Source organism: Ornithodoros turicata, chromosome 1 (genome assembly GCF_037126465.1).
Source record: "Ornithodoros turicata isolate Travis chromosome 1, ASM3712646v1, whole genome shotgun sequence".
NCBI classification, from domain to species: Eukaryota; Metazoa; Arthropoda; class Arachnida; order Ixodida; family Argasidae; genus Ornithodoros; species Ornithodoros turicata.
Window position 1 is genome coordinate 139,984,416 of NC_088201.1, and position 15,843 is coordinate 140,000,258.

At 50.0% G+C, this 15,843-nt stretch overlaps 1 protein-coding gene across 2 annotated transcripts in view; it reads left to right on the top strand.

Moving 5' to 3' along the window:
* The window catches only part of LOC135369951 (uncharacterized), a 101,540-nt gene that overhangs the window by 38,345 nt on the left and 47,352 nt on the right, over positions 1-15,843 (top strand). For both annotated transcript variants that reach the window (XM_064603561.1, XM_064603570.1), the window contains exon 5: positions 5,834-5,880. In XM_064603561.1, the coding sequence (XP_064459631.1) occupies positions 5,834-5,880 (47 nt within the window). The remainder of the gene's footprint in view (positions 1-5,833; positions 5,881-15,843) is intronic.

Here is a 15,843-nt window from a genome sequence, read left to right on the forward strand (position 1 = left end):
CTGAAATATTATCTCCAAGACTAGATGGACTGTACTGTCCAAAGCCCTAAGAAGAATGATGTTATCTACGTACTGGAAGACGGCGAGAGAGTGGCTGCGACGAAAAGGTTTGTTTATGACACGCACCATACCTGAAACCTTTAACCTGTTTAAAAGCGCTCATCCATGTATCAAGATGGGAATGACGAAGTTTTATACACTCCGGCCCAAGTGGGTGCAGACAGTCCCACGTCAACAGCAGTGTGTGTGCTCGTACTGTGCGAATTTCGACTTGGTCATCGCAGGTATCAACAGTGCTTCGTCCGCGCAGCTAAAGAGAGGGGAGCTAAAAACGATGTCTATGTGTGATGAGCCACAAGGTGTCTGCTTTTCCTAAGACTGCACACGTTGCGCAGGGGCCAAAAAGATTTCTCGGCAGAAATTGAAGACACAGCGGGACGACGACGTTAATCTAGCCGTCTGCGAAAATGGAGACCTCATAACGAAGACGCTAAAAGCACCACAATTTCTTAAGGAAGTCAAGAAGTGCACCGCTGTTTACATCAAGCACGAAGCAAATCCAGAGGAACGCCATCTGGAACGAAAAACATCTTGTCGAACGACGTCATGTCGTGTTGCACTTTGAGTTTGCCGAAAACTGGTCAGTGAGTCTATCAAGCGAGGTCCAGGGACGGTACTGGAAAACAGATCAAATTTCTTCATTCACTTGCGTGGCAACAACACCTGTGTTGACAACGAGCTTCGCAACGGTTTCTCGTGCGGTGCGGTGTCCCACGACACCGCACACGCACTTCTAGCCCTGGACAGGATAGTTGAGGGCCTGGAAGAAATCCTACCGGTGTTCACGCATCTCATCTACATCTCAGACGGTGCAGCTGCGCACTTCAAAAATAGGTATTAGCTCTACGAGATGACGAAGAACAGGCTGCTATGCTAGTGAGATGGTTGCATTTTGCTAGTGGTCACGGCAAAAATGCTTGCGATGGTGGTTCCCTGAAACATATGGCAAGCTTACACAACCTGCGGTGTACAGTTGCGGCCTCCACACACGAGGTTCAGGTGCGCGCGATGTCATCCTCTAGTGAAGCAAAAACCTACAAAGTCAGCATGGACCGATACTGAATGCTTTCCCCAGTGTGCCCTGTTCAAGAGAAATAGCTATGAACAGAAAATTTTGACTTGATGAGAAGCTGTAACTATTTGTGTTCCCTGTCGTGGGTGTAATAAAATATTGCAGATAAACTACCCCATCTATTTCACAGTGCGCGACTGATTCTGCGCAAGTACGAAGAGATCGAGCAGTTACGGAGCCTAGTAAACTTAAAAAGTCACTACTAAAACACAACAAATATAAGCCTGTTAGTTTTTTCCAGGCTTGATGTAGACAGATAGCACTTCGTTTTGCCGTTAACGAAACGTTCGAATTACGATGCCCACATCACGTTTTTTCCGGTTCAATATCGCGAATTTTGGTAAAATTGCCATATTCGGCTAAATATTTCACAGCCTTTCCTTGCACTTAAATTTTTTTTTTTTCACGTGTTTGCCATTCTCCGAGCTACCAGCTCAGCGAGTGTCATCTTCCTATCTCGACCTAGTGAGCAGCAAAAAAATGCGGAAGTTTTGGCGAAAGTGTATACTTAACACGCTTACATCTTGAACGTTTTTCATCCAAATGGGAAGAAACATGCTTCCTGTACTCGGTGACGGTGACCGGACCCTAATATCTTCAGCCGTTTTTCCTGGAGACGTGCTCATATATGCACCCCACTTTTAGGGCAGGACTTGACTTTCAGCGCCGCCTTGCGCTTCAACCTTACCGAATGCGCAAAAATATTGTTTGGATATCTCTATCTCCATGATGCGAATCTGAGAAAAGAATAGTGTGAAAATATGTGATGGTCGAGCCACCCGATTGGATCGCTTCTTGTAGAATGGCTCAATGTTTTGTATGTGACTACATGCTGTGGACGCAGGAAGGATCTCGGGGGAACGAGGCACTATCTGTAAAAGAGAGCTCTATACGGGGTATGTTAGTCGAGGGGTAGCTACTTTTATGCTTTACAGAACTTTCATAAAAAAAAAAAAAACTGAGAGCAGCGTGGATGCCGTTTTTCCAATTGAGTTATACGGCCAGGCGGACGTTCTCTCGAAGAAATTATGTAACTGCAAGATGATTAATTACCTAAAAATTAACCATCTCTAAACTAGGGATATCATGAAAGGCGAGATAGCAGAATAAGAAACTATCTTCGTTGCATTCCACGTCTAACAATTAAACAAGTGCGTTAAAATATCCATCTCCGACATTGCGTCGACCGAGAAGGCCGGGAGCACAGCGCCGATTTCACGTCAGACGTCCACGCGGTTTGGAGCGATGGAGATGACTCGAGTAGGTACCGATCTGATAAACCGCTTTCCAGCCCAGATAAGCCTTCTAAAGATAAGGCTAGTTCGCTGCCTCGTGAGTGTGGCCTTCCATGCACGGTGATATAACACCATTCCAGTCTGGCACGACATTTGAGCTTCGAGCTCGCCTGCCGCTGGCGGTACGTGGCTGAAAGAGAAGAGGCATGATTGGACCTAAAGATTTTGATGATGATGCCTCACCAATGATAGGCAAGCCTGAGCAATGGGCAAGACACGTGTCTTGTCTTTTCATGTGTTGCCCATCGCTCAGGCTTCCTTGTCATGGCGTTCATCCATCAGCTAGACAGCATCTACCCCATTCTATCTATGCCTGACCCACGCGGACGCACGCAGATGCCGCATCCATGGGACGTTGCAAATATTCATCCATAAGTTAATTAAGGCAGCAGGGGCCCTATTCTCATCAAAGTAATCGTCCTCGACTGCTTTGCGTCTCGTCTGTCATTGGCCGTTACACGAAGAAGGCGTGAGCGCAGGGAGAGAGCGCAATGGGTGAGCTGCTTTGCAGTAGAATTAAGGTCGCACTAGACAACACCACAACGTTCCTGTTGCTAGCGGATACGGACAGACTTCCGGTGCTCATGGTCACTCTACTGTACACCGCAGATCAGGCAAACACCGGCTGCTTCTTGACGACGAAACATCGTTGTTCCCATACAAACGTAAAGCTCGTAGTGTAAAGTTGATTGAGACCTAGTTGATTTGGGAAATAGTTGTCATACAGGTTAGGTCTAATGACTGTCCAGCGCAGTTAATCGCATCGGTGAGATTATGGGAGCGAAGAGTAGGTAGAGCGACGACCTTCGACATCAGTTAATCCCTGACAATATTAATGTGCTCAACTGTTTTATATTGCACAAACATCACCGTTCTCTTGCACTTAAGGGTACTTTTCCTTCTGTTTTTTTAGTTGCAATTTTGGTCGGGTGAAAGTCGAGAAAGTCGAGTTGCGAGTAAAATGCTGGTAGGTGTACCCGTAATGCGCCTGTTATGCGCCGTAATATACTGTTAAGAAAGAAGTATACAGATTCATTCCGCGTGACCTCGCATCAGCTAGCTTCACTTCCATTCCTGGTTTCCATTAAACTTAGTTCGGCAACTACCGGAGACCTTGATTTCTTGTACAGATACCTTATGTCAGGGGTGCTGAAGTGGCGGCCCGCGGGATGCATGCGACCCGCCTGACGTTGCTATGCGGCCCACTTGGGCCCTCGGCGGAAGAAAATAAAAATAAAGTAAAATAAATATTGGGCCCAAGCTTCATGAAAGGTCGTGGCATTATCATTGCACGCTGTACGTGCAGTTTATCTTACGTTAATTAGTGATAGAAAACTGTTGCCACGGACCTGCAACAGCCGAGACGACCGAGCCGGTAGGCACATGACGCAGTAACACTGAGTAAGCAAACAAACAAAAGTAACATAAGGACAGTCAGGGAACGTCGAACTTCTAAGCTTTGAAAAAAAGTTTGACGTTTCCTGTCTGTTTCTGTGTTCCTTTCGTCGTCTTCGCTGGTGACTCTCTGGACCTATCCCACCGTCTCATTTTTACTTGATTGATACTAGGATTTCGAAGATTCAAGCATTTCAAGGATTTTTATTTTCAATTATGTAGAGGGCAAAGTACAGAGCGGACTGCTGTGGCGTTCCCTGTAAAACAGTGCCTACAAATAATACATTCAGAGTCAGAAAGTGGTGTAACTACAAAGTTGAAACAAACACTAAAGAAATGCTAGTGCATTCCTAGTTCCCAGGAATTCCCAAATTTCTCAGCCTGCCCGATTCGAAATATTGGTGCGTTCAATACATTCAGAAACGGACCGGTGCAGTCGCAGTCGCAGGCTTGGTGATTTCCCGAGTGAATTCGAGCAAATATTCTTCTATCCCAGTCAGACAGCAAACCTATACTATTAGAAATGAACTTCATTGCACAACACGCTCCTCGCAAACCATCATTCTAAATGGTATCATTGTCAGCACTGATGTGTTGAAAACGGGAGGCGTACGCCCTTTTCGAGACACTGATACTCTTCATAATTGGCACAAAAAAGGTGTAAGCTTCACGTTTTCAACAAATCCGGACAGATAACGATACCATCCGAGAATATGGTCGTCGAGGAGCGTGCTATGCGGCGAACTCCATTTTTAAGAGTGTAAGTCCGTAAGGGCAACGTCCGTTACTTAGCCTGTAGTCCAACCTACCACTTCGAATGGCATCGTTCTCTGCCCGGAGTTGTTGAAAATGGGATGAGTACATCTCTTCTTTTCTTTTTCTTCTTTTTTGTTGCAATTATGCAGTTCATAATTGCCACGAAAAAGGCGTACGCCTCCTGGTTTCAGCAAATCAGGACAGCGAACGATGGCATTCGAAATGATGGCTGGACTACAGGCGAAGAGACGGCCGTTCCGCTAACAGACTTTAAATTTGCCGTCTGACTAGGGTATTGCTGTGCATGAGACTTGATACGGAGCTTTCTAGTTCGCCATTTTCCGCTGCTGTGGACAGCTTTCCTGATAAATAATAAACGGAACTGCTTGTGCTGCTGTGCAACGCACTGATAAGAACAAGTTCGCTGGACTGGGTGTGGCTTCATTTTATTCTTAGGTTGGACGAAAGTATCTGAAGATACGATGTTGTTGCGTCTCCATTTTCAATTCAACTTACGTCTAATAATACTAATCCGTGGCTTTGCTACGCGGGGCAACTATATCAACATACATATGCGAGTAGGCGTTTTCTCTGATGGACCTGAATAAGTCAAAGCTACGCTCACAACTAACAAACGAACACATAAGCGCAGTCCTTAAGATTACAATTGCGCAATCACATTCACACGATGTTGACGCAGCACCTAAACAAGAGGTGTCAAGTTTGCTCACGCAGCAAACAAAAAGGATTGGTGATTGGGAGAGCGCTATGTAATACCTGCCATGCCGTTTTAAGTTCTCTATTGTGTCATCGATTATGAAAAACACGCTACGTGGCTTAATGTAGCCCGCTCACACGAATGAGTTCGGCACCCCTGTCATATGTTCTAACAATCTAGCTTGCCTCCACAAACCATGTCCATCTATTGCCAGGACAATGTAACATACTCTGCGGACAACGAGGGCTGCTTACGGTTTTCCAATTTTTCACACCACATACACTCGTCCTAGGAATGCAACTAAAATAAGCCCGCTCAGAGTCGATGACCGTGAGAATTAACTGCATGACATCGCAGCAATACGAGAGAGCACGCTTCATTTTTCAGTTACGTGGCATATTCTTTGCAGTACCACCCGAACATCATTGGTCCCGTAAACACTTGACCACATGGTGTATGCACATTTGGGATGCCACGGTCCCTTGTCACGAAACATGTGGTATCCAAACTTCCAATTGACCAGTGTTTATTTTACAGGGATTAACACCGCATCACCATGCCCAGGAGCGCACGATTATCTCTTTGTAAGTATTGGCTTCCCAGATTTTTTTTTCAGACACGTGTCATCCTGCCGAATGGCCGTCCATTTAAACCAGACGAAACGTAACAGTGCATACAGAATGGATACCTAAAAAATTACAGGCTTTTTCGAGAGCCACGAAACTTTTGTTTCGTAGTTCTGAACAATAAATGTTACACAGAAACAAGGATATGCTTGTACGAAAACAACATATGGCTAATTAGGCCGCGTATTTTACAGATTATACACTCTCCAAAAGTTGTTTAGGAGTTGTACCCTTGAAGCGGCAAAGGCCTGTGACATATGTTAGTCCTAAAAGGTGCAGGTCGGTAAACGGTAAAGACTGAGTAGTAGAGGGCCTGAAGTCAATATTCGAATGCCTGGTTTCTGAATGTCGTATAAGGGAAGTAGATCACAGTGGTACGTATGTGGTACACCATGACTTAAGATGGTATGCCCTGTGACAGTACCGCGACACAGACAACACAGCCGGCCAAGACAAGTGTTTTTGTAGTGATCGTTGTTATCATTGCTCAGACAACAACACGAACAAACGACCCTGTCAGCCGAAAGTCCGAGCGTGTAGTGTCGAAAGTCCTTGTTTTGGTTTCAAGCCTGGTTTCTGCACTTGACGTGATCGACATCAGCATGACTTTCGCATCAGCGTAGGATCAGCGTTCGTGATTGGCCCTGACTGCGACATTGCATCGCTGTGCGAGATTCGTGCAGTGGGCAGTGAAGTTATTAATTGTGGATAAAAACAACGAAAAAAATTCACTGGGCGGTTACGATAGTCGGTAATGCGAAACTGCGGCTGTCGACGATTAGTTTTATACCACGTTTTGTTTTCTTTCTTTTTTTCATGCAGTAACTTCAGGTAGCACTCCTATTCCAGTTCGTGAAGTCGTTGCGAAGTCGTTGTCCACGTCGGTGAAGTACAGCCGGGTTATGTCTGTAGGGCGACCCAGTGCCATGTATACCAGCTATTGCGGATGACTCTTGGCGTAGGAGTATATGACTTTTTCATACGTGTCTCCCTGCTAACTGTGAATTGTGATGGCACTCGCCTGCACAACGGGTATCTGCCATCTCGTCACCGATCTCCACGTCTTATCTTTGACACAGGTGACTGTGCGCCTTTCGATAGGTATACAGTTCTGCTAAATGTCTCAGTTGAGCGTAACTACCGCGATTTTCGCCGCCACGGTTCCAGTCGCAAGTTTGGAGTCAAGCAACCGGATGAGTTCCGGTTTCCCAAACTTGCCTTCCTTCTTCGCTTTCTTCCGTGAGCCCCCTAGGCTTTCACCGTACGCTTTCCAGCACTTTCACCTTCGCTTCGCTCCTCGTTCGCTCTGCCGGTTACAGAGCCGACGTCACTCAGGAACGCAACGCAGGAACGGGAGCCTAAGAGCTGGGCTGTAAAATAACACCTTTTGTCTGCGCTCCGTCATCCCGGTAACGGGGGATATGGTGGTACGAAGGGCTTGAGGCACAAAGTGTGTTACGATGCCGATGTCAGAGAACGCGCGCAAATGGATTGCCAGAACCCTGCCAGACTATATAATGCCTGCCACTCTACCAGCTCCGGTGGCGCAGCGGTAACGCGTGCGCTTGGGGACTGGGAGGTCCGCGGTTCGAATCCGCGGGCCGGCTGTGCCGTCTGGGGTTTTTCCTGGGTTTCCCTCAGATGTGTAATAGGCGTATGCCGGCACAGTTCCCCTGAAGTCGGCCCATGGACGCAGCTATCCTCCCCCCGAGCGGATTCCGCTTGGTCTTCCACTTCACCCTTTCCTCTCCACCACCTTTCCCTTCCCGAGAAACATGCCGCCTAATCAGGCAGGCAGACCTCTCGGGTTCCTCCCAACGACACTCCTCCTCCCTCCTCCTCCCCTCCTCCTCGCCTGCCACTCAACCGTCGGTCAACCGTCAAAGAAGTGAAAACGCTCACCGGATTGTAGAGGGGGAATTGGTACTTGCGCATAGCGAAATAACTGCAGCAAAAAGATAAGGACACCGGTTAATAAGCAATGTAGGCAGGACGACGGCAGACTCGCAACTGAAACTTTCAAGCGAGCACGCTTATACGAAAAACACTGGTGGATTACTGGAGTGAGCTCCACAAATCCGGAATGCAATAAACACAAAGAATTCGCGTGACCCAGAACTAGTACCTTGGAAGGTTTTCTTACATATGTAGTCCATGCAGAGTGTGTGTCAAAGTATACCAAGATTATCTACTTCCAAGTTATTTAGCGCGATAGAAAGTGGACTGATACAGGGTTCCCCTTGAGCGAGAATGCTTTTGGCCTCAGTGATTTCACGACAGATTGCTCTCTGTGCCTAAGAAGTAGTAGTATACTCGTAGCAACCTGTAGTAGTATACTCGAATGTGGGAGAGTACATGCCGCAATCTGAACAGTGCAGTGCTAAATGCCGAGAGGGGTCCTACCTAAAGAAGGCGCATGCTCTTGCAATCTAACGTGAATGCATTTGCCCGACTCAACCCAGGATACTCACAAGAGAGGGGAATCCGATAAAACGCGTGCAAAGTACAGTCAACACAGGGGCACCTGTGCTGAACGTTGCAGGAAACAGGTGCTCTCTTATGGTTGGTCCTGCGCAAAGTCCGTGTAGCATAAGGGAGGCCGAGAATACGACAATGGCTTCTAACCTGGAGCCTACTTTTTTCAAGTAATGAGAAAAACGATGAATGTAGGGGATGCAGATCGGTCTACGCCGAGCCGGATCCCTAGTCCTGACGGAGAAACTATTCTTTTGGTTGCTGAAAAGGACCCGCTCCAACGACAAGAATGGCCAACGGGTATCCCAATTCACCCAGTTTAACCAACTGTGAACATAAGCTGTCATGGCGGAAGGGGGTGGGGGCGACCTCATGATACCGGATTCTCTGGCAGATTTTGTGACGGCCCCCTTTACAACTCTAGAATGGGCAGAACGAAATGGGAGCAAACCCTTTTTGCACGGGCGCATTCCCAGCAGTTATGATCCCGTGTGGCGCACAACTCAATATCTAGGAACAGCATGTAGTTACCCCATGAGCGTTCCACTGCGAGTTGCAGGTCTGGGGTGCAGCGCTTAAAGCTACTGTCGCATGCAGCCGCAGGCAAACCGAAACTTTGGTGTGGGTGTATCACACGGCCGGCAATATTCACGACGGCGAAAATTTGACTTCAGACAACGTAATACTTTGTACGCAATTTTAACAAACGTGCAGGGAGAGCAGACGACGGTGAAATGGAAGTCCCTCTCCCAAAAAACGGTCAAAACGTCACACAGAATCCTGCGGAAGAACGAATCGCCGGACACGGAAGACGATCGCTTCCGCTTTGCATCGAGGTTCACAATGGGTCCAAGTTTTGCCGGGCAGAATTGTGGAATCTGCTTCGTGCTGTGGTGTATAAATTATTGTGGAAGATCGACGTACCATTTGCTGACGCTGGTAATAGTTCGTAAATGGAAGCGCAGAGTTAAACACGTACGGTGGCACGAACACACACCGATTCAGCAGCAAAAAGCCAGTACGTCGCTTGGAAAATCTTTTGTGGTTGTCTCTGTGTATTTATCTTAGCGCTCCCAGTTATAACTCAACAACAACAGGACTAGCATACTGTTTAAACAATTTGTAAGCTAACCCTTTGTAAACTGGTCACTTCGCTCACGGAGTGTGCCCACATTTGACGGATGGAGACATCGATCATGCAGCGCGTATTATGAAGCAAACAGGTATGTGTGCTTTCTTGTTCAACAACAGTCATATTTAACAGTACATTACACAATGGGCACTACGATAGTTCAGGTCTGAGATCTGGCCTGCTGTAAATTCCTTTTGCAATCACCTAGCTAAGTCTGCGAACGTGCCCCAACCGAACTGTAGTTCGCATATTCCCACGTTTTGAAGGGCATACTGTGCTAACGTACACGACGTAAATAACGAGAATTAGTCGAGGCAGGCCACAAACATACACAACACAAACAAGTAAGAAATCAGGAGGAAAAAGGAAATCCGGAGGATCCAAGTTCGAATTTTTTAGCGTAAGCACCTTTTTCCGGAGAATGTTTGATATTTAGCTCCCTCGAATATAATGTCTTGAATCTCTATTGGCATTACATTTGAGCTGTTGGAAAATTTATGCATTCTGAAATCACACTGAAATTTTCTACTTTATTGGCTAGATTTAAATTGACCGTAGTATAATTCCTTGCGAAACATTGTTTCATGTAACGCCTTCATGCCTTTAGGGGACAGATAAACTAAATAAAATACGATGGTTTGGTGTGGGTCAAACTTTGAAGCGTTCCTAAAAGTAGTGTGGTCTTTGCTACATGCTAAACAGTGATAGAGATGAAACCATTCATGGTCCTGAAACCATCTGTTTCGCGGGGGTGCCCAACGTAATCATAATGTGTATGTTAACCTCAGCTTCATTTCGATCAAAACCAGTTTGAAACTGTAGGTAGCGTGTTCGAGGAAAGAGACAACATTCTGGCTAATGCACGGGAACAACTGGCCGAGCGGCCCGTGCGCCGTGCATTTATTAGCGCAACCAACGTGAACGAGCGCTGATGGCGTTGCAGATTGGGCGGCTCGCTACAGGGCTCCCCCTCCCCTTCGACTGGCTGAGGGGGGAGTTGGAGACTGGCTGAGGGTGCTGGCCCAAGAGACTGTACGACGGAGCCTGGAGTCCGGGTGCGGAGGTCGTACAGTGGTGCAAGGAAGTGGTGCAGGAGAGTCGGACTGCATGTACGCAGGCTTCACACGGTCTAACGACACCACCTGTTTGTGTCCGGCCATGTCGAGGGTAAACGTCTTGTTAGACCGGCACAGCACACGGAAGCGGCCGTCGTAGTGAGGGGCCAGGGGACGGCGAACGGCGTCACGACGCAGGAAGGCATGTGTGCAGGACTTGAGGTCTTGGGGAACAAAAACCGGGACAGTGGTGGGTTGGCGCGGAGGGGTCGGAGCAAGCTGACGGAAGAAGTGTCGGAGGCCGTGGACATAGTCGGCCGGGGGAACAGGCTGCTCAGTTTGACCGGGGCACCAGAAGTCAGCGGGCAAACGCAGGGTCGTGCCGAAAACCAACTCTGCGGCAGAGCAGGCAAGGTCGTGGTTCAGGGCGGAGCGAATGCCCAGCAAGACTAGGGGCAGATGGTCGACCCAATGAGTCCCGGCCTGGCGAGCGATGAGAGCGGTCTTCAGCTGGCGGTGAAAACGCTCCACCAGACCGTTTGCAGCGGGGTGGTAGGCTGTGGTCCGCAGATGGTGAATGCCGAGGAGCGCCATGAGTCGCCTGAAGAGGGCACTCTGGAACTGCCGTCCCTGGTCGGTGGTAATGCGGGCGGGGCAGCCGTACCGTGCGATCCAGGCGGAAAGGAGGGCGTGCGCCACGGTATCTGCAGTCGCATCGGGAAGGGCAACCGCTTCCGGCCATCGTGTATAGCAGTCCACGATAGTAAGAAGGTAGCGATGGCCGTGGCACGGGGGTAATGGACCAACGAAGTCGACATGGAGGCGCTGAAACCGTGCGTCAGGCAAGGTGAAGGGATGAACGGGTGTCTTGGTGTGACGTGTGATCTTGGCCTTTTGGCAAGCGATGCAAGCCCTCGTCCAGCGTCGAACGTCCGTGTTCATTCCCGGCCACACAAAGCGAGATGACAATAGTCGCTGCGTGGCACGGATCCCAGGATGGCTGGTGTTATGAAGATCTTGAAAGGTAGGGAAGCGTAGGGAGGGCGGCAAGTAGGGACGGGGGACGGGGCCAGAGAGGTCGCACCATATGTCAGACGACGAAAAGGGTAGAGGCGCCTTCTGAAGCTGTAGGGAGTGCTTGGTCGTGTTCGAGAGAAGGTGACTAAGCGTAGGATCTCCTGCTTGCGCGGCGGCCAGAGTGTCGAAGGTCATGGCAGCCGAACACGTGGCACCCTCGAGGCGTGACAGTGCGTCGGCCGGAGCGTTCTGATCACCACGAACGAAGCGGATGTCGTTGGTGTACTCCGAGATGAGAGAGAGACGACGGAGGTCGGTCGGGGTGTATGTGTCACGATTGGACTTGAAAACAAACGTCAGAGGTTTATGGTCCGTGAGAACGTAGAACCGCCGCCCTTCGAGGTAATGCTGGAAGTGCCTCACAGCGTAGTAGATGGCGAGGAGTTCTCGGCTAAAGGTGCTATACCTCCCTTCGGATGGCTTGAGCCGCTGAGAGAAGAAAGCCAAGGGGGCCCAATCGTCGCCGGACTGCTGCTGCTGGAGAACGGCGCCAACGGCATGAGATGAGGCGTCCACCATTAGGCGTGTAGGTGCCGAAGACACCGGATGTACGAGCATGGCGACTGATGCAAGGGCCGCCTTGATGGTTTGGAAGGCAGTGAGAGCTTCTGAGTAGAGAGTCAGAGGGGAGTTCGCCTTGGTGTGCGTACGAAGCAGGTCTGTCAAGGGTCGCAAGAGGTCGGCACAGTGTGGGATAAAACGGCGATGGAAGTTTACGAGGCCGAGAAACTCGCGGAGCTTCCGCAGTGAAGAAGGCACGGGGAAGTCTTGAACGGCTTGTACCTTGGACGGGAGCGGTGAAATGCCGTCCGCCGACACGCTGTGGTCGAGGAATTCCAACGACGGAACGCCGAAAAGGCATTTGTCGGGATTGATGACAAGGCCGTTGTCGTCCAGGCGCTGGAACACCTGGCGCAGGCGTGCTTCGTGTTCCCCAGGAGACTTGCTGGCAATGAGTAGATCGTCCAGATACGCAAACACGAATGGAAGACCTCGTATGACCTCGTTGATAAAGCGCTGGAAAGTCTGTGCAGCATTCCGAAGACCGAACGGCATTCGGACGAATTCGAAGAGGCCAATCGGTGTGATAATGGCGGTCTTTGGAATGTCCTCGGGCGCTACCGGAATCTGGTGGTAGGCCTCGACCAGATCGATCTTGCTGAAGGTGGTCGCACCAGCAAGGCCACTGGTGAAATCGTGGATGTGCGGCAAGGGATACTGGTCTTGTACTGTGCTCTAAGGGATGCTGATCAGGGCTCTATAGTCGCCGCAAGGCCGCCAATCGCAGGGGTCCTTCTTCGGTACCATATGTAGCGGTGATGACCATTGGCTGGACGATGGACGGATGAGCTCCAGCTGCAGCATGTGGTCAAACTCACGATGAGCAATCTGGAGACGCTCACCGAAGAGCCGACGGGGGCGTAATACCGCGGGTGGTCCGGTGGTCTGGATGTGGTACATGACTGAGTGCGTGGGCGTAACCTCAAGGTTGCACGGCTTGGTCACAGCGGGAAAATCAGCGAGAATAGCGGCGTAGCGGGACGCAGGCAGCACAGTACGAATGCCCGTAGAAGTCTGCAGCGCGGGCGAACCAGACACCGAAAGCGTGGTCAGGGTGTCTGTCAATTTCCTGCGCGAAAGACTGATGTCGAGTGCGAAATGCTGGAGGAAGTCAGCGCCGAGACCCACCGAAGACCCACCGAAAGAGTCTTCGCAGGCCGATGTCAATGGCAAGAGACCGCAGACCAAGGGTAGAGATCGATGAGGCGTTCACGGCTTGGAGGGTGGCGGAGGACTTGCCGTGGACTCGGTCGGCCCGTGTAGGAGGCACAAGGCTGACCTCGGCACCCGCATCCACCAAGAACCGATGGCCCGCGACCCGGTCGGTGATGAAGAACAGACGGCTTGCCGGTGGGCCAGAGTCGTAGGCCGCCGCTATCGACTGGCCCCCGAGTTTCCCGTCCAGAAGCACGGCTGAGTGCACTTGAGGGCACGGTCGCCAAACTTCTGGTGATAATAGCATAGATCCCCCTGGGAGACCGGGCTGCGGGAAGGGGATCGGCGCCGACGAGAATGAGAACGTCGGTACCGTGGGCGACCAGAAAGGTCAGCGCGCATAGCGGCAACAGCGTCCGTAAGTTCTTTTACTTGCACTTGTAGGGCAAGGAGCGTAGGATCAGACGGGGAAACAGTCGCGATGTTCTCAGTCCGCGTGAAAGGTGGCGCAGATGGGGCAGAGGAGTCGATGATGCGGTCCGCCAGCTGGGCAAGGTTATCGAGGGAGACCTCGTCAGATCCGGCCAGTACGAAGCGGACTTGCTGTGGGAGCCGCTGGAGGAAGAGCTCCCGCAGGATCGAGGGCTGAGTATCAGCCGAGTCTCCGAGGAGCTGCTTCATGCGGTGCAGTAATTGGGTTGGCCGCCGATCGCACAGTTCTTCCTCGGATATAAGTTGGCGGAGCCGGGATTGCTCGGTGCATTCAGTGCGGGAAAGAATAGCCTCCTTCAGCCGATCGTAGGGGTTGTCAGGCGGTGGTGAAGGCAAGAGGTAACCAACCTGGTCGGCGATCTCCATGGGCAGCGCGGACGCAACGTTGAGGTACTTGGTAAGTTGGGACGAAATATGCCGAAGTGCAAATCGCGCCTCAACTTGGGAGAACCAGGCCCCGGGATTCTTGGTCCAGAAGGGGGGAAGCTTAATCTCACCGCCGACGGCGGCGATCGACGGATGGTCTCCAGCATCGTGGACTGGAGGGGACGTCGGGGCTGATGACGCAGTCCGTGGAGCGTACATCGAGACGTCGGGTCACCAGTTTGTAGGTAGCGTGTTCCAGGAAAGAGACAACGTTCTGGCTAATCCACGGGAACAACTGGCCGAGCGGCCCGTGCGCCGTGCATTTATTAGCGCGACCAATGTGAACGAGCGCTGATGGCGTTGCAGATTGGGCGGCTCGCTACAAACCAAACCGCCAAGATGGACGGCGGCTATTGAAGTCGACTGTCAACACTGTTTGATTTGAGGCGTAAGTAAACCGTATTTTGTTCATGGGTTGGCGCGCTAAAGATTTAGAGCAGAATTCCAGTTTCTTTTGCATCTCGTTTTCAGCTCGACCTAGCCAAAGGCAGCCCCTTTTAAACGGGTGCTGCCTATTTGCCATGTTGATGACAATTCACAGAGCTCGACATCTGAAGCGCAAGTCACTTGTTCTAGTGACAGTGAGTGTGACACAGCTGATGAGGATGAGGCTGGAGAATCCATGGGAAATAATGTAGCAGATTCAATCAATCCTGCTTCTCTGTCGGCGAGTGGGGTACGAAAATCCTTGAAAGACCTCCAAACGAAGCATACAGCACTGCAGGAAATGTTGTCAGTAACCAGAAAGAAACTGAAACATGAGTCAACAAGATCTAAGCGTCTTGAAAAATGTATGTCAATCTTAACTTCGAGTCTTACGTTCCTGAATGAGGACCAAAAACAGCCTTGCAGAGAGGAAAACTGTGAGGAAAACTCTTCAGCTGAACTTTGCTTGTGGATCAACACGCTTTGATTTGCTGCTCGAGCAAGCAATGCCTCTTCCATGAAAAAGAACACTTTGCAGAACCATGACTTGAAAACCCGAGACGCGGTAGGGACGATAACAAACACAAACACGGTCTCATGAGGCAGCGTGTTTGTGTTTGTCTGTTATCGTACCTACCTCGTCTCGGGTTTTCAAGTCATGGATCGTTACCACCAGCTGGCTTGCTACCTAACTTTCCTTTCGTTACTTTGCAGGAGGCTTCAGCGCTTATCATTTCAGCCAGGTGTGCCGACAGAAATATTTGAAATCATGAAAGTGAAGGTTGTCACAATGAACGACATTGATAAGGACTGCGTATTGTTTCAGGATGAAATGGAAATACGATGTGGAGTCGAGCTTGACCATGACAACGACTCGTTTCTAGGGGGCACAACACCTCCTGAAACTGACCAGCCTGCAAATGATGCACTTGTCTTCATGGTAGGCGGTGTCAAACAGCCGTTGGAAACACGTAATTGTCTATCATTTTACGGGAGCCTATACGTGCCTGGTGATGTGCTGAGACACTTTGTGTTTGAATTAATTAGACTCTGCATAGAAATCTCTCTCCGTGTTATTTGCGTTACATGTGACATGGGCTGCTCCAACCGTGCCATGTGGAG